The sequence below is a fragment of the Ranitomeya imitator genome, chromosome 3 (genome assembly GCF_032444005.1).
Source record: "Ranitomeya imitator isolate aRanImi1 chromosome 3, aRanImi1.pri, whole genome shotgun sequence".
Taxonomy (NCBI): domain Eukaryota; kingdom Metazoa; phylum Chordata; class Amphibia; order Anura; family Dendrobatidae; genus Ranitomeya; species Ranitomeya imitator.
In genome coordinates this window covers 678,767,356-678,790,697 of record NC_091284.1, presented here as the reverse complement: position 1 = coordinate 678,790,697, position 23,342 = coordinate 678,767,356, and the positions used below count along the sequence as shown (strand labels likewise).

At 47.3% G+C, this 23,342-nt stretch overlaps 1 protein-coding gene across 1 annotated transcript in view; it reads left to right on the top strand.

Annotated features, from left to right (window-relative positions):
• Window positions 1-23,342, top strand: part of NABP2 (nucleic acid binding protein 2) — a 42,813-nt gene that overhangs the window by 2,413 nt on the left and 17,058 nt on the right. Inside the window, exons 2-4 of the mRNA XM_069758400.1 lie at window positions 3,914-4,028; window positions 5,497-5,635; window positions 7,417-7,488. Coding sequence (XP_069614501.1) covers window positions 3,950-4,028; window positions 5,497-5,635; window positions 7,417-7,488 — 290 coding nt within the window. The 5' untranslated portion in view covers window positions 3,914-3,949. The remainder of the gene's footprint in view (window positions 1-3,913; window positions 4,029-5,496; window positions 5,636-7,416; window positions 7,489-23,342) is intronic.

The following is a 23,342-nucleotide window of genomic DNA, read 5'->3' as shown; positions in this document are numbered from 1 at the left end:
GGCCGCGGTGCACGGAGGGGCGCCGTGGTGGGGCCGCGGTGCACGGAGGGGCGCCGTGGTGGGGCCGCGGTGCACGGAGGGGCGCCGTGGTGGGGCCGCGGTGCACGGAGGGGCGCCGTGGTGGGGCCGCGGTGCACGGAGGGGCGCCGTGGTGGGGCCGCGGTGCACGGAGGGGCGCCGTGGTGGGGCCGCGGTGCACGGAGGGGCGCCGTGGTGGGGCCGCGGTGCACGGAGGGGCGCCGTGGTGGGGCCGCGGTGCACGGAGGGGCGCCGTGGTGGGGCCGCGGTGCACGGAGGGGCGCCGTGGTGGGGCCGCGGTGCACGGAGGGGCGCCGTGGTGGGGCCGCGGTGCACGGAGGGGCGCCGTGGTGGGGCCGCGGTGCACGGAGGGGCGCCGTGGTGGGGCCGCGGTGCACGGAGGGGCGCCGTGGTGGGGCCGCGGTGCACGGAGGGGCGCCGTGGTGGGGCCGCGGTGCACGGAGGGGCGCCGTGGTGGGGCCGCGGTGCACGGAGGGGCGCCGTGGTGGGGCCGCGGTGCACGGAGGGGCGCCGTGGTGGGGCCGCGGTGCACGGAGGGGCGCCGTGGTGGGGCCGCGGTGCACGGAGGGGCGCCGTGGTGGGGCCGCGGTGCACGGAGGGGCGCCGTGGTGGGGCCGCGGTGCACGGAGGGGCGCCGTGGTGGGGCCGCGGTGCACGGAGGGGCGCCGTGGTGGGGCCGCGGTGCACGGAGGGGCGCCGTGGTGGGGCCGCGGTGCACGGAGGGGCGCTGGGCAGGGGCCGCGGTGCACGGAGGGGCGCTGGGCAGGGGCCGCGGTGCACGGAGGGGAGCTTGGCAGGGGCCGCGGTGCACGGAGGGGCGCTGGGCTGAGGTCGCGGTGCACGGAGGGGCGCTGGGCAGGGGCCGCGGTGCACGGAGGGGCGCTGGGCAGGGGCCGCGGTGCACGGAGGGGCGCTGGGCAGGGGCCGCGGTGCACGGAGGGGCGCTGGGCTGAGGTCGCGGTGCACGGAGGGGCGCTGGGCAGGGGCCGCGGTGCACGGAGGGGCGCTGGGCAGGGGCCGCGGTGCACGGAGGGGCGCTGGGCAGGGGCCGCGGTGCACGGAGGGGCGCTGGGCAGGGGCCGCGGTGCACGGAGGGGTGCTCTGCTGAGGCCGCCATACGGACTGAGCCATACACATAGGAAGTACATGGCCTGGAGTTTCTGAGCAGAAAACTTGCGTCAATATCTGCACATTTGCGGTGATAATCCTGCAATCTTCTCCTCTTGCATCTCAAATCTGTCATCGGACAATTTACGTTTCAATAATTCTCAGTAATGACGGAGTGTGTGATTTTTTTTTTTTTTTATTTATTTTTATTTTTTTTTCCCCTTCCCAAGACCCTAATTTTGTAAGAGACATCAGATTTTCCACCCAAAAAACCAGACATGCATTGCGAATACAAATATCCACATATTGGTGCAATGCCAGAGTCAAATATTGCCAGACAGGGCCTGAATGATGTAGTGTTGTTCCCTGGCAGCATGCACACCAACACTGTGCGGTGCACTACAGCCTATAACTAAGGCTGGAATCACACCAGTGTACGGCGTCCGAGGCGACGTGCTGATGACCCTCTGCTCTCTGTGATCCGAGTGTCCTGCTACTGTGCCCTGAGCCTCTCACTTCACAGGTTCGCAGCATAGGTGCAGAGAAGATGGTGACAGTAATTTTTCCATCTCCCCCATTACCTGTCTTGCTGTATATTGGACTGCACTGGGGTGACATTCGAGTGCAGTCCGATGTTTCACACGCACCCATAGACATGTATGTCTATAGTCATGCTGCCATTGTTCTCTCGCCGAATCGGCATGAGAAAATAATGGTAGCTCTGAGCTGCCCCATGGTATAACACCAGGCAGCGTGCGATGTGATGATTTATCGCATAGCACTGGGCCATGTTATACGGTAGTGTGACTCCAGCCTAAAGCTGCAAACACACATTAGATAACTGTCAGCCAAACCATGATTCCGCCATCTGTCTCGTATACAGGAGCGCCATTGTGTTCTCTGTTAGAAAACTGGTGACTGACATGTTGGCCGCTGGCTTATCTCCGGGAGAACAATCCGATTGGCAGTCCGAAATCAGGCGAGCACGAGTGACATCTCTCCCGACCATTAGTCAGCTGATGCACCCATACACGTTAGGCCATTAATATCGGCGTGTTCGGCTGACAGTGTTATGTGTATGGGTGGTGGGGCTTTGGATCACCGTACAGCGCTCACAAAATACTATCCTATAACGGCTCATCAATCATTAGTACCTAAATGGATACCATACTGTGTCCATAGAATAGTCCTATATACAGTGGCCACTTAATAACATGAAGTATTCTTACCTAGGATCATGGTGAATTAATGCTGCAATCTATTGCTCAAACAATACCCCATAAATTACGCTAGCAGTGCTCCTCAAATAAGATAAAAACTATTTCCATTAAAAGCATACCTAGCAGGGTATTCCGCTCTTCGCCATTCAACGTGTGAATGGGAGTACCAGTATACAGTTGTGTCAAAGTGATTGTCCCCCCTGCCTCCCCTAAAACGTAAATTAACTATGGTCTATCACATCTTTCGGAAGCTAAATTCAAATTCCCCAGTCACTGTTCTCAATCAAGAAGTCACTTAAATAGGACCTGCCTGACAAAGTGAAGTAGACTAAGTCCTGAAAAGCTAGACATCATGGAATAATCCTAAGAAATTCTGGAACAAATGAGAAACCAAGTAATTAAATCTATCAATCTGGACAAGGTTATGCAGCCATTTCTAAAGCTTTGGGACTCCAGCTAACCACAGTGAGAGTATTAACCACAAATTAACCTAAGAGCGCAGCAATGACTCGTCTAAGAGGGCACAAAAGACCACACAACAACATCCAAAGAACTGAAGGCCTCACTTGCCTCAATTAAGGTTGGAGTTCATGATTCCACCATAAGAAAGAGACTGGGCAAAAATGGCCTGTATGACAGAGTTCCCAGATGAAAACCACTGCTGTGCAATAGGGACATAAAGGTTCTTCTCACTTTTGCCAGAAAACATCTTGATGATCCCCAGAACTTTTGGGAGAATACTCTGTGGACTGACAAGATAAAAGTTGAACCTTTTGGAAGGTGTATCTCCCATTATTTGGCGTAGATGCAACACCGCATTTCAGAAAAGGAACATCATATCATCAGTAAAATATGGTGGGGGTAGTGTGATGGTCTGAGGCTGTTTTGCTGCTTCAGGACCTGGAAGACTTGCTGTTGTAAATGGAACCATGAATTCTGCTGTCTACCAAAAATCCTGAAGGAGAACATCAGGCCATCTGTTTGTGACCACAAGCTGAAGCGCACTTGGGTTATGCAGTAGAAAAATGATCCAAAACACTCCAGAAAGTCCACCTCTCAATGGCTTAAGAAAAACCAAATTAAGACTTTGAAGTGGCCTAGTCTGGTCCTGACCTTAATCTGATTGAGACTCTGTGGCATAACCTTAAAAAGGCGGTTGGAAACCCTCCAATGTGGCTGAATCACAACAATTCTGCAAAGATGAATGGGCCAAAATTCCTTCAGAGGGTTATAAAAGGCTCATTGCCAGTTATTGCGTACGCTTAATTGCAGTTGTTGCTGCGAAGGTTGGCCCAAGCAGTTATAATGTTTAGGGGCAATCACTTTTTCACACAGGGCCCTGAAGGTTTGGATTTCTTTTTCCCTTAATAATAAAGACCTTACTTTAAAGAAACTGCATTCTGTGTTTACTGGTTTTGGCTTACAAATACTGAAGTAAAATACTGACCATGTGAACGTGGCCTTCCAATCAGATCCCTTGGTACAACTTCAGACACAGTATTTAATTTCCATAAAAATGTGACCAGTATGATGTTTTTACTTTACAGGGATTGGATCGCTATTAGCTGGGGAAGACAACCACTATGACCACGGAAACCTTTGTGAAGGATGTGAAGCCTGGACTTAAAAACCTGAATGTTATTTTCATTGTCCTGGAGACCGGTAAGGACATGTGGTATACAAATACAATGGCTAAATGTGCTACCGTAGTAAATGTCATTTTAAAGAATGTTTACAGCGAAAGATTTTTTTCCAATCTAGGCATCTTGCGTTTTCGGTGCAATGTACGGGATCGTTTCTGATGTCTTTCGCGGGAACGCTGTACAATGTATGGGTGCTCTGTACATAGAAATCTGAGATGTTGTTGGTTCAAGTCATTGAAGCTGCGGCCAAGCCAGGATTTGCAGCTTTGTTGCTCTTAAAGGGGTATTGTCAAGTTTGAAACATGTCCCCTACCCAAGAGATGGGGGATAACATCCCGATCACTGGGGGTCTGACCGCTGGTGCCGCCACTGACCCCGAGATCCAGGGCTCTGAAGTGCTCCATCTGAATGGAGCAGAACTTGATCTGGTGCACTGCTGCTCCATTCGTTCTTATGGGAGTACCGAAGACCAGCACAGCGTCTTCTGCAGTTCCAATAAAAATGATGGCGTGGCGGTGGTCAAGAGCCACCACTGCTACATTCACACAGGGCTCTTGTTATCGGGATAGATAGGGTCCCAGTGGTCAGAACACCAGGGATCGAGAAGTTGCTCCCTAAATCTCAAACTTGAGGATACCTCTTTAAGGGTATGTTTCCATGTTAAGGAAACTCTGCGTGTTTGACGCTGCGTTGAGTCACAGCGTCAAACACGCAGCGTCCAGATGTTACAGCATAGTGGAGGGGATTGAATGAAATCCCGTCTCCACTATGCATGGTAAGGCTAGGTTCAGATTGCATTAGGGCAATCCGTTTAGTGCTAAGCGCTAGCGGATTGCGCTAACGCAATGTCTTTTTTGGGGTCGCGTTTAACATCCCCGCTCTCGCAGATCCCCGATCTGCGAGAGCGGGGAACGGACCTCGGGCGCGCTGCGGATGCTGCAAGCAGCGTCTGAGGCGCGTCACAAAACACCGGCACATCACTAGCGCGTGCCGAAAATGGCATGCGCTAGCGATGCACGTTCCCATTGCTGCCAATGGGCGCGTTAACGGACGCGTTGCACGGCGTTAATTTCGCCGTGCAACGCTGTTCGTTAGCGCAGTCCCATTAACGCAATCTGAATCTAGCCTTACATGCATCCGGCGTCCCTGTGATTCCAGACATGCGGTGCATCTTTTTAGATCGCAGCATGTCCGTATATCCTGCGAAGCCGCAAGGTATAACACAGGGCCCTATGTGTGGGGTGCGATGATACCAGATGTGTGCAATGAACACATCCGGCATCATCGCGTCCCCAGAAGGGGGCGGAGCTTTGGGCGGAGCTAGTTCGCTGCTCTGTCAAAACCGCTGGCCATCCTGAAGGTGGACACATACCCTAATTGGTAAATTAAGGCTGTGTTCACACTGAGAATTCTCCTTTTATGCGTTCTGAAGGAGGATTTAGTAGATAGAAAAGATAAACTATATAATGCATTTCTTTGCTTTGCAGGTAGAGTGACTAAAACAAAGGATGGACATGAAGTCAGAACATGCAAAGTAGCAGACAAGACGGGTAGCATCAACATCTCCGTGTGGGATGATGTGGGCAACTTGATTCAGCCTGGAGACATCATCAGACTTACAAAGGGGTAACTACCTGGACTGATAGTCAAAGACCATAAATCTGCAGCTATCAGGAAAAATCTCCACCTTTTAAAATGCGAATATGTGGAAAGCTGATGTATTTTTGACCATTATGGCGGATGAGTTATTGCCTATTGATCACAAGCCTAAAATAAGGCTATTTGTGAGTCATAAAGCTTTATCAAAATTGACCCTATTGACTCTCATTTTCATAGCTATGTCATGGCCAAGACCTAAACATTCGAGGGCTGCCTTACCTATTGAAATGAGCCAGTCGTGCTGCCTCGGTTTTGGGGAGAATGAATCTAGTTTTCACTCTGGCCATTATAAAGTCATATTTGCTGCCCTTTCAGTAAAGGTACCGTCACACATAGCGACGCTGCAGCGATACCGACAACGATCCGGATCGCTGCAGCGTCGCTGTTTGGTCGCTGGAGAGCTGTCACACAGACCGCTCTCCAGCGACCAACGATCCCGAGGTCCCCGGTAACCAGGGTAAACATCGGGTAACTAAGCGCAGGGCCGCGCTTAGTAACCCGATGTTTACCCTGGTTACCATCCTAAAAAGTAAAAAAAAAACAAACACTACATACTTACCTACCGCTGTCTGTCCTCGGCGCTCTGCTTCTCTGGTCTGGCTGTGAGCGCCGGGCAGCCAGAAAGCAGAGCGGTGACGTCACCGCTCTGCTTTCCGGCTGACCGACGCTCACAGCCAGAGCAGGAGGAGAGCAGAGCACAGCGCTGGAGGACAGACGGCTGTAGGTAAGTATGTAGTGTTTGTTTTTTTACTTTTAGGATGGTAACCAGGGTAAACATCGGGTTACTAAGCGCGGCCCTGCGCTTAGTTACCCGATGTTTACCCTGGTTACCAGCAAAGACATCGCTGAATCGGTGTCACACACGCCGATTCAGCGATGTCTACGGGGAGTCCAGCGACGAAATAAAGTTCTGGACTTTCTTCCCCGACCAGCGATCTCCCAGCAGGGGCCTGATCGCTGCTGCCTGTCACACTGGACAATATCGCTAGCGAGGACGCTGCAACGTCACGGATCGCTAGCGATATCGTCTAGTGTGACAGTACCTTAAGCGTTTCCATCAGGCTCCTTATCAGTCAGGATTACAATGACCGGTAACACCTGTATACACAGCTAGCTGAAGGCATATGATCCACCAATCACAATAGGCGATGTCACAGCTGACACTGCGTACCCATAGACTTGAATGGGTGAGTCTGGTCCGAATTTTTTTTATTTTTTTATTTTTTTTTTGTTTATTTTGTTCAAACCGTGAATATAAAATGTACAGTAATTACTATATAATTTAAATTCCCCCCCCCTAAAAAAATAAATAAATTGTGATGTAGTTTTTTACATTCTGTTATAAAATAATAGCTTTTCCTTGCTTAACCAAATTATGAGAATTTAATTTTCATTCAAGGAAGTGGTTGTGGCAGCCTGAGCATGTTCCCTCAATATGTCCCTGGAGGTTTCGTATATCGAATTTAGAATTGGACCAATATTTTTCAGATGGTAAATGTCCGTTCAAGTCTATACAGTATGCAGTTTAATAGTGTTGTGAACCTGCGTGGTGCCAGCACGTAGAGCCCCGCCGCCAAGAGGAAATTAACTTTATTCCTCCCGGTAACGTTCAGGTTCCAGTCATAGGGGTGACGCCGGCGTGGGTTCAGTCACCACTCTGTGCATGGAGAGCAGCGGCTCTAACCGCACCCCCGACACTGACTGACAGCCGGTCTGTCACTTCATGGTCTTCCACTTTCTACTTTCAGGTATGCGTCTGTCTTCAAAGGCTGCCTCACTCTATACACAGGACGGGGAGGTGAACTGCAGAAGATTGGAGAGTAAGGAATAGTACATTATTATAATTTATTTCTATAGCACCACTGATTCCATGGTGCTGTACATGAGAAGGGCTTACATACAAATTACAGTAAACAGACTGACAATAAGACTGATACAAAGGGAACAGGACCCTGCCCTTGTGGGTTTACATACTACAAGATAATGGAGAAGGAGACCATATGTCAGGGGGTTGCAGCAGCTCTGATGGTGGTGAGATGGCAGCAGGGTCATTGCAGGCTGTAAGCTTTTTTTGGAAGAGATGGGTTTTAAGGTTTCTTCTGAAAGTTCTGAATGTGGTGGATAATCGTAAATGTTGGGTCACAGAATTCCAGAGGATGGGGGATACTTGGTAGAAGTTTTGGAGGTGATTAGGTGGTGAGGAATGTATAAGTGAGAAGGTCTTGCGAGGACTGGAGATTACGTGTGGGAAGGTATTGGGAGATTCGTTTGGAGATATTTGGGGGAGACTATTATGGACATCATTGTAGGGCCATCATGTTAGTGGCTTACCTTGGGGAATTGGGAGTCAATGAAGGGCGATGCAGAGGTGGATTAATTGGGCAGCAGAGTTGAGGACAGACTGGAGAAGTGCGAGTGTGTTAGCAGGGAGGCTACAGAGGAAGATATTGCAGTGGTGGAGGCAGGAGATGAGGGCATGCCCTCAACATTTTAGTAGATTCAGGGTTGAGGAAAGGACCGATTCTGGAAATATTTGGTGGTGGCAACAGGAGATGGCAAGAGCTTGGATGTGCGGTTTGAAGGACAAGGGAGAGTCGAGGATAACTTCGAGGCAGCGGACGTCCGGTACATGGGGAAAGCATGATGTCATTTATTGTGATAGATCAGGTAGGGAAGATAGGTGAGATGGAGGAAAGATGAGTTTGGTATATCACATATTACATTTCCATAAATTTAATGTAGAAATTTTGTTTTATTTAAAAAAACAAACAAACATTGGAGCCCATGAATGATGAATGCTTCCTTTATAGCATCTATTAAACCCTTCCCAACGTGTGATATACTTGTACATCAGATATCGGGTCCCCTAGTATGGAGTGGGCTTAGGACCTGAGAACACCATAAATCCAGGAGATATCAGCTGTGAAACACAGCAGGCATCTTGCTGTAGCAGCAGCAACTAGATCGCTCACTGCTGTTTTAACCATTTAAATGCCGCTGACATGATTGTGGACGGTTTGATGGGTTTTTATGGCAGCCTGTGGAGCTACCATCTTTGTCTTCATGTGAAGCACAGACAATGGCTAGGCATGTGGGATTATTTTATCCATATACTGGTACCGCAGTGTATAGTAGAAGTAATCAAACAACCACTGGTTCAAGCCCCTGCTTTTAAAAACATTTTTTAAATTGCCACATCCATCAACCTCTGATATATCAAAATTTTGCAGTAATTTAACAGTAAATGCTGTAATGAGAGAAAAATTTTAAGTGCCAGAATAAAATTTTTTTATTTTTTTATTTGTGTATATAGATACCGTATATACTCGAGTATAAGCCAAGATTTTCAGCCCAAATTTTTGGGCTGAAAATGCCCCTCTCGGCTAATACTCGAGTCACGATCGGGTGAGGGGGAGAGGGCGCTGAGGCATACTCGCCTAGTCCCGGCGATCCTGGCGCTCCCCCTGCCGTCCCACGGTCTTCGGGTGCTGCAGCTCTTCCCTCTTCAGCGGTCACGTGGGACCGCTCATTAGAAAAATGAATATGGACTCCACTCCCATAAGGGTGGAGCCGCATATTCATTTCTCTAATCAGCGGTAACGGTGACCGCTGACAGAGGAAGAGGCTGCGGCACCGAAGACCAGCTGTCCGGGAGAAGGAGCTGGACGCTGGGTGCAGGTAAGTATGTCATATTTACCTGTCCCCGTTCCACACGCCGGGCGTCGCTCCATCTTCCCGGGGTCTCTCCGCTCTGACTGTGCAGGTCAGAGGGCGCGATGACGCATATAGTGTGCGCGCCGCCCTCTGCCTGATCAGTCAGTGTGGAGAGACGCCGGGACCGGACGCCGGGAGCTGCAAGCAAGAGAGGTGAGTATGGCTTTTTTTTTTTTTTTTTTTTTTTTTTTTTTTAATTGCAGCAGCAATGGCAGAGCTATCTATGGGGCAATAATGAACGGTGCAGAGCATTGTATATGGGGCACAGCTTTATTTGGAGCATCTATGGGGCAATAATGAACTGTATGGAGCATTATATGGGGCTCCTGATTCAATATGGATATTCAAAAACACGTAACCTACTGATGTTTCAATTAATTTTACTTTTATTGGTATCTATTTTTATTTTTTACATTAACCGGTAGCTGCTCCATTTTCCACCCTAGGCTTATACTCGAGTCAATAAGTTTTCCCAGTTTTTTTGTGGCAAAATTAGGGGGGTCGGCTTATACTCGAGTATATACGGTATATAAAAAAGAGCAGCACAATTCTACTTCTCTTCAGGTGCAAGGCCCCCAGGGAATCCGTCCAATATATCCCAACCTCACATATACTTCGCAAAAAAGAGGCAGCACTCCATCGTTTCAGTGTTAGACGTGCAGGATTTTAATCAACCTACTTGTCTGGGTGACGTTTTGGCTCTGAATTAAACTTTCTCAAGCAGTGGGTGTTTCAATAAGGTACATATTTATAATAGTCCCAACAATCCTTAATTACAACCAATCAAAGTACATTTCATAAAGTGCATCTTGTAAATGTGCTAAATTCATAATTGCCAGTTCACTAAGGTAACATAAGGTGCGTTAGTGTAAAGTGCTTTGTGCTCATATAAAGTTATTTACATAACATTACTTCTATGTAATCTAGATCGCTCATTTGAATATCCAACTTTTGCTTCATCATCATCAATCATCAATCATCATAATATTATTTTCTCCAGTCACCTTCCACGACAGCCGTATCGGAGGAGGTCTTCCCGCCCTAATAGGGGACAGGAAACAAAGAGGTTAAATACCCCTCCCTGCAACCACAGGTGTTTTTCCTGTCCCCTATGGGGCATGAAGAGGTTTTCTGATAGTGCTGCCGTGGCCGGCGATCGGGAGCGCTGCTACTTTGAAGCCGGGCAGTCGAGGTCGGGGGCTCCACTCTCCTCCTCCTTTTAGACTGCTCCCATCTCTGCGTCTACCGTGCGACTTGGGACCTTCACCCGCCCTTCCTGCACCTTTTTCGGGAGGCAAAGCAGGGTGGTGTAGTGCTCCGGGGTCCTCCTGCAGCTCCCCGACTTCCTCCTTCCTCCACACTGCTGCTGGTGGTGGCACGCGCGCACCAGAAGTGACGCGCACCCGAACTTGCGGTTTCAGACGCGGCAAGCGCGCGCCGGCCGGCGTCCCTACCCCTAGGACATCCAGCGGCAGCCATGACGGGCACCATGGGGGTAGATACGAGGTAGAGGGCCATTCCGTACAGCATGACATGTTTGGGGGGTCTGAAACCTAAGACTGTGAAGGGATTCCCCATACACGAAAATATCGAAAGCCTTGTCCTCCATGAGTGGGGCCTACCAGAAAAGGGGTTAAATGTCCCATCAGAGTTTAAGAATCGTTTTCCCCTTGAGGGAGACTGTTCTCTACTGGAAATGCCCAAAGTAGATGTTCAAGTGTCAAGGGTAACCAAAAAAACGGCCCTACCCTTTGACGATTCCTCTCAGCTGAAAGATCCCATGTATCGGAAAACTGAGAGCTTAGTGAGAAAATCTTGGGACACTTCAGCTAATTTACTGAGATCTAATGTGGCCTCAACATGTGTAGCCAGATCCTTGTTTCTCTGGCTATGTACCTTAGAGAATCACCTCGTACAAGGTACGTCAAGGGAAGAGATTCTTAATTCTCTCCCACTGCTTCAGAAGGCGACCGGATTCCTCGCGGACGCCTCCGCAGAATCAATACGAGTAGCCGCTAGATCTGCTGTCCTCACTAATTCGGCTAGAAGGGCCTTATGGCTTAAATCCTGGGGAGGCGATATTAACTCAAAGTTCAAGCTTTGGTATTCCCTTCCAAGGTCATTATGTATTTGGGCCAGTCCTGGATGAAATCTTGGACAAAGCTTCAGATAAAAAGAAAGTCCTTCCGGAACTAAAGAACCCTAGGAAACTGTTTTTTCTTTAAACCCATCCGCCAAGTCCCCCAACAAAATTACAGGGGTAAGGGCAAATCAGGCCGGTGGAGCTACCCCAAGGAAGGGAAAGCCAGAAATATCCTGGTCCCCCAACCCCAGCAGACCTCTGAGAAGCAATGTCTGCTCTCCGGTCGGAGGTCGACTCTCGGGTTTCCTCTCCAAAACCGTCTAACCATCACTTCTGTACCGTCTCCAGGACTTCGGGAATCTCTGATGCCGGATATTTTAAGCCTGCTTCAAGCAGAGGTGATTTCCCATGTACCACATCGGGAAATAGGAGAAGGTTATTACTCACACCTTTTTCTGTTGAAGAAACCCTCTGGGAAACACCGTATCATCATAAACCTGAAACCTCTAAATCGGGTAATAAAATACCGAAGATTCAAAATGGAATCAATCAGATCAGCAATCCTGCTGATTGGTCAGGACTGGGTAATGGTGACGTTGGATCTGAGGGACGCATACTCCCATGTGCCAATATATCCAGACCACAGGAGGTTCCTCAGATTCGCAATTTCCCAAAACAAGCGGGTCAGCCATTACCAATTCAATGTCCTACCTTTCGGAGTCTCGTCTGCTCCACGAGTCTTCACCAAAATCATGTCAGAAGCGGTAATCTTTATCCGACAACAGGAGGTCTGTGTCATTCCATACTTGTACGGTGTTCTAATCATCGCCCCATCCGTTTCGCGCCTCAATCAGGACGTGACGAAGGTCCTCGATATTCTAAAGTCACTCGGGTGGATCCCGAATTTGTCAAAATCAGATCTCCGGCCATCTCCACGGAAGAAATTCCTAGGAGTTCTTTTGGACTCAGAGAAAAGGATGTCCTTTTTACCCAGGGACCGTGGAACGATCTTGTCCACAGGATCTCCAGGTTCAGAAGCCAAAAAACCCAGACTCTGTCAATCCTGGGTTCATTAACATCATGCATTCAGGCAGTCTCCTGGGACCAAGCCCATACGAGAATCCTTCAGTCTCACATCCTGACGTATTCAAGAGGATGTCAGATGGCTTTATCCAGGAAGATTCCCCTTCCCACTCGGGTAAGATCCTCCCTCTCATGGTGGCTGAACTCCCGAAACCTACATCAGGGAGTCAGCTGGGATCAGACTCCTCTCAAAGTACTCACAACAGATGCAAGCCAGAGAGGTTGGGGTGCCGTGATCGAAGGTTCCCACTTTCAGGGGTTGTGGCCCCCAGATAGAAGACACAGCTCCTCAAATCTGAGGGAATTAAAAGCAGTGGGGGAGGCGCTAAAAGCCGCATCTGTCCTCATTCAAGGTCACCATGTACGGGTGATGTCCGACAACATGACCACTGTGGCCTATCTCCAGCACCAAGGGGGCACAAGACACTCGAGCATTAAAGTTAACTGCTGGAAGGATTTTTTCCTGGGCGGAGAATCACCTTCTGTCCATCTCCGCAGTACACATAAAGGGATTGGACAATTCCCAGGCGGATTACCTCAGCAGGAGGGACTTCCATCCAGGAGACTGGTCTCTAAACTAGGATGTATTCTTATCCTTGGTCCGGAGGTGGGGAACTCCCGATGTGGACCGTTTGCCAACAATCGGAATACAAAATCAAACGCCTCCTTCTCTGACCTCCTCAAGGTCAGGGACTGGACGCTTTCTCCCACCCCTGGGAGTTTGCCCTGGCATATGCATTCCCGCCAATCCCATTGCTATCCAGAACACTACAGAAGATCCGGATAGATCAGGTTGCAACGATTATGGTAGCCCCATTGTGGCCAGGGAGAAGCTGGTTCAGCACATTAACAGGCATGTGTCTAGAAAGCCCGATTCTGCTTCCCTAAAGACATGACCTCCTTCAACAGGGTCCCCCACTTCATCCGGACCTACATAAGCTGAAGTTGACAGCCTGTTTACTGAAGCCGAGATCCTGAAAGCCAGAGGACTCTCACAGGACGTGATTGAAACCTTTTCAAAAGAGTAGGAAGCCAATAACTAACGCCATTTATGGCAAAGTATGGAAAAAAAATTCTCATCGTGGTGTTCCCCCGAACACCGGATCCATTCAACCCAAATATTGCACAGACCTTCCAATTCCTCCAGAAGGGCTTGGAACTGGGGCTTTCACCTAGTACCCTAAAGGTTCAGGTGTCAGCTCTTGGGTCTTTCTTCGACCAAGATCTGGCAAACCACAGATGGATCAAATGATTCATAACATCGGCAACTAGAATCCGTCCGAGACTTCATGTCTACACACCTCCTTGGGATTTGAACCTTGTTCTAAAAGGTCTGACCGGTGACCCCTTTGAACCCCTTTCAGCCTCCAGCCTAAAAAACCTGACCCTTAAAACCGTCTTCCTGGTAGCTATCACTACTGCCAGGCGTATAAGAGAACTACAGGCCTTGTCAGTCCAGCAGCCATTTCTGACCATAACCATGGATAGTATAATCCTCAAATTAGACACTTCCTTTATGCCTAAGGTAGTTTCAGACTTCCACAGAAATCAAGACATTATTTTACCCTCATTCTGTCCAAATCCCTTTAATCCAAAAGAAGAGGCCTTTCACACCCTGGACGTTCGATGAATGGTCCTGTTCTACCTCCAACAGACAAAGTTGGAGGTTGGACCAAAACCTGTTCGTCCAGTGGTCCGGACGTAATAAGGGCAAGAAAGCAGCCAAAAGCACGATCGATAATTGGATTAAACAAGCAATTAGTCTTGCATACTCATCCCAGAGGCTTGCACCTCCAGCTTCACTAAAAGCCCACTCCACCCGTTCAGTCTCGACTTCCTGGGCAGAGAGGGGAAACGCAGCATAGGAGCAGATTTGCAGAGCCGCCACATGGTCGTCAGTCCATACTTTCACCAAACACTACAGGCTCAACTTCAACAGGGACCTATCATTTGGCAGACGCGTTCTACAAGCGGCTGTCCCTCCCTAAAGAAATTAGCGGTTGGTATCACTCTGATACTGTCGTGGAAGGTGACTGGAGAAAATAGAATTAGTCTTACCGGTAATTCGGTTTCTAGGAACCTTCCACGACAGCACTAATTTCCCTCCCTATCTGATTTATTTATTAGAGGATTCCTGCACGCATGTGGTAACTATACAAGCTACTGTGTCCAGAAAAAACACTGGTGGTTGCAGGAAGCGGAGGGGTATTTAACCTATTCTGTTTCCTGTCCCTTATTAGGGCGGGGAGACATCCTCTGATACTGCTGTCGTGGAAGGTTCCTAAAAACCGAATTACAGGTAAGACTAATTCTATTATATTGCATTTACTTACTCGCCGCAGGAGAGCTCATATGCCACATGGAGGACGCCATACACTTTGAACAGCGTTCCTTACTCACTATTGCGCATGTCACAGCGCGTCATCTCTGCGTAATGGATTGCCAGCCAATAGGCCACTGTGTGGCATTTAGTTCATTGTGCTTGCGCACTAGTGCCTTAAAGCGCCATATTGGTTGTGGCATTATGTTTAGAAACGAGCTTTCTCATTACTTGATACTCAGTTTTTTTTTTCTATGCGATTTTAACTTGCTATAAGCCAAAATTGATATACCTTCTGGGCTCAAATGTTATAAAATAAACTACCGGCCGATGCACCACTATACAGCACTTACTTCACTGCGCATAAGCGTCATTTTAATTTCGGCATTATGTTCAAAACCGTTTTTTTTTTTTTTATATATATATAAAGCAGTGCAACCTTCCTATGCGGTTTTACTTGCGGTAAATAGACTTAATCGGCTTAATGGGTGTTTTGGTCCTACCCTGACAAACTGGACGGCACCTTCTTCAGGCTGTCTCCAGTGCCACATAGCGTCCAAGTGCCCCAATTAACCCCTCCGGATCAACCGTTACAAATGGGACAGCTACAAGGTAGTATCACCCATATCCTGAATTCGACATTTACATGCCTTAGGCCATTGTAAAATATTCGTGCCAAAAGTGGAGTTTTGTTTTTTGAAAAATACATATTTAATGAGATTAGTAAGCCATTCACAGTAAGTTAATTGGGTCAGCAATCCATTCAAAATAAATTGATTATTCAATACATTTTTGAAAAAATCTTTGAAAATTTTTTGGGAAAAAATTCTTTATTTAGAAAAATATTTTTGTCCTCCCATGTGATCACCACGCTCCACCACAGCCAGTCTTCTTTATGGATAGATCTAGAAAAGAGACAAAGCATATTAAAATTAAGGATATGATATCCTCAATAAGAAGACCTACAAATCCTCAGTTACACTTGAGACAAAACCCGTATACTGTTTCCTAGATAACTGTATGAATTTTAAAGTCTACATTTTATACCTTTTGGTTTAAGGGTATTCAGTTCCTAAATCCACATTAGTTTTCTTTTTTAGGATCCACTCCCTATCACCCCCTCTCCTTTTGGATTGGGACTACATCTATTAACTTGCATCGAAGATCCTTTTCAGAATGATTATGTTCCACAAAATGTTTTGGGACTGGAAGATCCATTCTTCTCTTCCTTATGGTATACCGGTGTTGATTCATCCTGACCTTAAATTCACAGGTAGTTTCACCGATGTACCATTTCACTACACTATATATATATATATATGTCCTGGAAATCCCGCGTCTCTGATTGCTCGACCAATCAGCGACTGGCACAGCATGGCGACGATGTCATAAAGGTTGCCTCGACCAATCAGTGACGGGCACAGTCTGCCGCGAATTCGCCTCGACCAATCAGCGACGGGCACAGTATCGACGTAGATGTCATAATGGTTGCCATGGCGACGATGTCATAAAGGTTGCCTCGATCAATCAGCAACGGGCACAGTCTGCCGCGAATTCTGGAATCATCATTGTCCATATACTACGGGGACATGTATATTCTAGAATACCCGATGCGTTAGAATCGGGCCACAATCTAGTGTACTATAAGTTACATGGACACAAGGCTAGGTTCCCATTGCGTTAATGGGACCGCGCTAACGGACAGCGTTGCACGGCGAAATTAACGCCGTGCAACGCGTCCGTTAGCGCGCCCATTAACAGCAATGGGGACGCACATCACTAGCGCGTGCCGTTTTCGGCATGCGCTAGCGATGTGCCGGTGTTTTGTGGCGCGCCGCGGACGCTGCTTGCAGCGTCTGAGGCGCGCCCGTGGTCCGTTCCCCGCACTCGCAGATCGGAGATCTGCGAGAGCGGGGACGTTTAACGCGACCCCTTTACAACACATTGCGTTAGCACGATCTGCTAGCGCTAGGCGCTAAACGGATTGCACTAACGCAATCTGAACCTAGCCTAAGGAGATATATTACATATTCAGAACTGCACGTTAGATATGCTTTAATTTTATAGACTCTTCCTGTCTCAGGATGTTGAAACGTGGGGCCCTTTATCATATGTACACAGTTCACACAATTCAGACAAGGGAAACCTCATCCTTTTTTACTCACATCTGTTAATGTCAATTGGAGACTTTTTTTCATTGATCTTATATCTGATTTAACCAAATAATTCCTAATGTTTTTACTTTTTTTTTTTTTTTTTTTATATGAATATATTGGTAGCACCTTAAATTCCTTAATGTCAGGGAGACACCTCCCCAATGTTTTTTTTTTTTTTTAATTATATTTGCCACTTCTCTACTCTCCTCCGCATAGATCATCACCAGTGGAATTTGATTTAACCATCTCCTTTTACCACATCCTGATGGTTTATTAATCAATTCCTCCCTTCCTTGTCTCAGCACCTTTTCTTTCGTTTTTTTCCAATAAATTTTTTGGGTACCCCCTATCTAGGAATTTATTTATTAGCGAATCAAGCACCCCATCCACCTCTTCCTCCTCCTTTTTTATTCGCCGTACTCTCAGTAATTGGCTCAGCAGTATAGATCTCACCATATTACGTGGGTGTTGGCTATCATATGCCAATAAATTATTTGTTTTTGTTTTTTTTAACAAAAAGCGCTTTAACCCCTTAGCGACCGCCGATACGCCTTTTAACGGCGGCCGCTAAGGGTACTTAAACCACAGCGCCGTTAATTAACGGCGCTGTGGAAAAAGTCCATAGCGCCCTCCAGAGGCCGATTTTCTCCGGGGTCTCGGCTGCCGAGGGTAGCCGAGACCCCAGAGAACATGATTTGGGGGGTTTTTAACCCACCCCGCATTTGCGATCGCCGGTAATTAACCGTTTACCGGCGATCGCAAAAAAAAAAAAAAAGTGTAATTCTCTGTCCTCTGATGTGATCGCACATCAGAGGACAGAGAAATAGGGGGATTCGGGGACCCTAGCATACTCACCTAGGTCCCTGGATCCTCTTGCTGCTCCTCCTGGCCGCCGGCAGCAGAACATGGCGGACGCATGCCCAGTGCGCCCGCCATCTGTCTCCATCTGCCGGCCGGCAGGAGAACAGCAGTTGGGGCTAAAATTAGGGGTAGGGGTAGGGTTAGGGGTAGGGTTAGGGGTAGGGTTAGGGGTAGGGTTAGGGGTAGGGTTAGGGTTAGGTTAGGGGTAGGGTTACGGGTAGGGTTGGGTAGGGTTAGGTTAGGGGTAGGGTTAGGTTAGGGGTAGGGCTAGGGTTGGGGCTAAATTTAGGGTTAGGGTTGGGGCTAAACTTAGGGTTAGGTTTCTTTCACACTTACGTCGGTACGGGGCCGTCGCAATGCGTCGGCCCGACATACCGACGCACGTTGTGAAAATTGTGCACAACGTGGGCAGCAGCTGTAGTTTTTCAACACATCCGCTGCCCAATCTATGTCCTGGGGAGGAGGGGGCGGAGTTACGGCCACGCATGCGCGGTCAGAAATGGCGGATGCGACGTACAAAAAAACGTTTCATTGAACTTTTTTTGTGCCGACGCTCCGCCAAAACACAACTGATCCAGTGCACGACGGACGCGACGTGTGGCCATCCGTCACGATCCGTCGGCAATACAAGTCTATGGGCAAAAAACGCATCCTGCGGGCACATTTGCAGGATCCGTTTCTTGTCCAAAACGACGGATTGCGACGGAATGCCAAACGACGCAAGTGTGAAAGTAGCCCTAGGGTTAGGGTTGGGGCTAAAGTTAGGGCTAGGGTTGGGGCTAAAGTTAGGGTTAGAGCTGGGATTAGGGTTTGGATTAGGGTTGGTATTAGGGTTAGGGTTGGCATTAGGGTTACGCTTGGGATTAGGGTTAGGTTTGGGATTGGGGTTAAGGTTAGGGTTGTGATTAGGGGTGTATTGGGATTAGGGTTAGGTTTGAGCTTAGGGTTGAGATTAGGATTAGGGGTGTGTTGGATTTAATGTTTTGATTAGGGCTATGGTTAGGGTTGTTTTGGGGTAAGGGTTGTGATTATGGTTAGGGTTAGTGATTAGGATTATGGATGAGGTTGGGATTAGGGTTAGGGGTGTGTTGGGGTTAGGGTTGGAGCTAGAATTGGGGGGTTTCCACTGTTTAGGTACATCAGGGGGTCTCCAAACACGACAGCCAATTTTGCGCTCAAAAAGTCAAATGGTGCTCCCTCCCTTCTGAGCTCTGCCGTGCGCCCAAACAGTGGGTTACCCCCACATATGGGGCATCAGCGTACTCGGGATAAAATGGACAACAACTTCTGGGGTCCAATTTCTCTTGTTACCCTTGTGAAAATAAAAACTTGGGGGCTACAATATCTTTTTTGTGAAAACAAAATATTTTTTATTTTCACGACTCTGCATTCTAAACTTCTGTGAAGCACTTGGGCATTCAAAGTTCTCACCACACATCTAGATAAGTTCCTTGGGGGGTCTAGTTTCCAAAATGGGGTCACTTGTGGGGGGTTACTACAGTTTAGGTACATCAGGGGCTCTGCAATCGCAACATAATGCCCACAGACCATTCTATCAAAGTCTGCATTCCAAAAAGGCGCTCCTTCCCTTCCGAGCTCTGCCGTGCGCCCAAACAGTGGTTTACCGCCACATATGGCGCATCAGCGTACTCGGGATAAATTGGACAACAACTATTGCAGTCCAATTTCTCCTGTTACCCTTGTGAAAATAAAAACTTGGGGGCTACAATATCTTTTTTGTGGAAAAAAAAATATTTTTTATTTTCACGACTCTGCATTCTAAACTTCTGTGAAGCACTTGGGCATTCAAGGTTCTCACCACACATCTAGATAAGTTCCATGGGGGGTCTAGTTTCCAAAATGGGGTCACTTGTGGGGGATTTCTACTGTTTAGGCACATCAGGGGCTCTCCAAACGCGACATGGCGTCCGATCTCAATTCCAGCCAATTCTACATTGAAAAAGTAAAACGGCACTCTTTCTCTTCCAAGCTCTGCGGTGCGCCCAAACAGTGGTTTACCCCCACATATTGGGTATCGACGTACTCAGGAGAAATTGCACAACAACTTTTGTGGTCTAATTTCTCCTGTTACCCTTGTGAAAATAAAAATTTGTGGGCAAAAAGATCATTTTTGTAGAAAAAATGCAATTTTTTTTTTCACGGCTCTACGTTATAAACTTCTGTGAAGCACATGGGGGTTCAAAGTGCTCGCCACACATCAAGATACGTTCCTTAAGGGGTCTAGTTTCCAAAATGGTGTCACTTGTGGGGAGTTTCCACTGTTTAGGTACATCAGGGGCTCTCTAAATGTGACATGGTGTCCGATCTCAATTCCAGCCAATTCTGCATTGAAAAAGTCAAACGGAGCTCCTTCACTTCTAAGTTCTGCGGTGCGCCCTAACAGTGGTTTACCCCCACATATGGGGTATTGGCGTATTCAGGAGAAATTGCATAACAAAATTTATGGTTACATTTCTGTTTTTACACTTGTGAAAATAAAAAAAATGGTTCTGAATTAAGATGTTTGCAAAAAAAAGTTAAATGTTCATTTTTTCCTTCCACATTGTTTCAGTTCCTGTGAAGCACGTAAAGGGTTAATAAACTTCTTGAATGTGGTTTTGAGAACCTTGAGGGGTGTAGTTTTTAGAATGGTGTCACACTTGGGTATTTTCCATCATATAGACCCCTCAAAATGACTTCAAATGTGATGTGGTCCCTAAAAAAAAAATGGTGTTGTAAAAATGAGAAATTGCTGGTCAACTTTTAACCCTTATAACTCCCTAACAAAAAAAAATTTTGTTTCCAAAATTGTGCTGATGTAAAGTAGACATGTGGGAAATGTTATTTATTAACTATTTTTTATGACATATCTCTCTGATTTAAGGGCATAAAAATACAAAGTTTGAAAATTGCAAAATTTTAAAAATTTTCGCCATATTTCCGTTTTTTTCATAAATAATCGCAAGTAATATCGAAGAAATGTTACCACTAACATGAAGTACAATATGTCACGAAAAAACAGTCTCAGAATCAGCGGGATCCGTTGAAGCGTTCCAGAGTTATAACCTCATAAAGTGACAGTGGTCAGAATTGCAAAAATTGGCCTGGTCATGAAGTACCAAATTGGCTCTGTCACTAAGGGGTTAATAAGCTCTCCCTCTTTTTGTGTAACCAACACATCCAAGAACTGTATGTCCACTCTGGATGATACAAGTGTGAATTTGATGGTTTGATATATGGTATTGAGGAAATGATGGAATTCTTCTAATGCTTCCTGTGTTCCTGTCCAAAGGAGAAAGACATCGTCAATATATCTCCACCACACCAGCACCTGTTAGAAGTGGTGGGACACATAGACTAAGTCTTCCTCCATCACCAGATTTGCATATGAGGGGGCCAATATCCCCATTGCTCTACCCCGTTTTTGTGCATAAAACGTATCCCCAAACAAAAAATTACGTTTTAATATTATCTCCCAACATTTTCAACAAAATGGTCCTGCCCTCCACCGTAAATTGTCATGTCCAATATTTTTATCCACTGCTCGCAAGCCACAAAAAAAACTTTACTTCATACTCCATGAGAGAGCTCGTTTCTGAACATAATGCCACAACCAATATGGTGCTTTAAGGCACTTGTGCGCAAGCGCAATGAACTAAACGCCACAAAGTGGCCTATTGGCCAGCAATCTATTTCGCAGAGATGACGCGCTGTGACATGCGCAATAGTGAGTAAGGAACGTTGTTCAAAGCGTATGGCATCCTCCATGTGGCATATGAGCTCTCCTGCGGTAAGTGTAAATGCAATATTATAATAATAATAAGAATCAAAAGTTGGATATTCAAATGAGCGATCTAGATTACATAGAAGTAATGTTATGTAAATAACTTTATATGAGCACAAAGCACTTTACACTAATGCACCTTATGTTACCTTCACTGGCAATTAAGAATTTAGCACATTTACAAGATGCACTTTATGAAATGTACTTTGATTGGTTGTAATTAAGGATTGTTGGGACTATTATAAATATGTACCTTATTGAAACACCCACTGATTGAGAAGGGCTCATTCAGGGCCAAAACGTCACCCAGACAAGTAGGTTGATTAAAATCCTGCACGTCTAACACTGAAACGATGGAGTGGTGCCTCTTTTTTGCGAAGTATATGTGAGGTTGGGATATATTGGACGGATTCCCTGGGGGCCTTGCACCTGAAGAGAAGTAAAATTGTGCTGTTTCTCCGTTATATATCTACTAGCTATTGAACCCGTTCTACGCCCGGCTGGCGAGCATTTATATTGGTATATGGTCTCCATCCTGGTATGTGCTGCTCCCATCCTGCGCCCCCGTTCTTTAATTTGCTGCTCCCATCCATATGCCCCATACGCTGCTCCATAAAGGTTTATGGCCCCCATAAAATGCTCCATAGTATATGCCCCCGTACACTGCTCCATTATGGTTTATGGCCCTATAAGATGCTCCATTATGGTTTATGGCCCCATAAGATGCTCCATTGTATGTGCCCCATATGCTGCTGATATACATATACATATATACATATATTATACATATACAGGCAGGGACACCGGCGCGCTGTGGGGGTCAGGTGCCTGTATCGCCGCTAGTTCAGGCCCCACAGCACTCGGCGCCTATTTTTCTCCTCAAAATTAGGGATGCGTCTTATAATCCCAAAAATACGGTAAATAAACGATATGCGGACAAACACCGGCCAGATGGAAGACAAAGCTATACCCTTCTGGCAAATAGTGGCCGTTGGGGCCATTCATGTATAGGTTGGGAAACTCCCCAGACGGCCATAAATATATAAGTCCACAAACGCAGGATGCGCTAAGCCTGACGCCAATTAGAAGCTGTGATGGGATGCTCCACATCCCTAACAATATCTCCCAACACTGAAGGTAACAACGCAGGAGCAGACTTCATAGTTTGATCTGACGGTGCTTGTTACAACATGCCCAATACTTTTTTCCTCCTACTCTGTATGGCGCAATGTTGAATTTTGATGTGATCCCTTTTTTTTTTTTTTTTGTTGCCCTTTTATTAAAGGGAATCTATCAAACTGTTTTTACCACCTAGTAGAGCATGATGTAGGGAAAGAGATCCTGATTCCAGTGATGTCACTTACTGGGATACTTGCCGTAGTTTAGATAAAATCCCCTGTTTCTCTAGTCACCTTCCACGACAGCATAGGAGGATGTCTCCATTTCCTGATGGGGAACAGGAAGCACGAGAGGTTAAAAGCCCCTCCTCCCTCCAAATCGCCAGTGTCTTTCCTGTCCCCCATTGGGCATGGAGAGGTTCTCGTATGCTGCGTGGCCGGCGACTGCAGTGTACCTGGTTTTTCCTGCTGGGCAGTGGTGGTCGGGGCTCTGCCTTCCTCCTCTTCATGGTGCTCCCGTCTTCCCCAGACTTGGGGCCTTCCTGGCCCACTTGC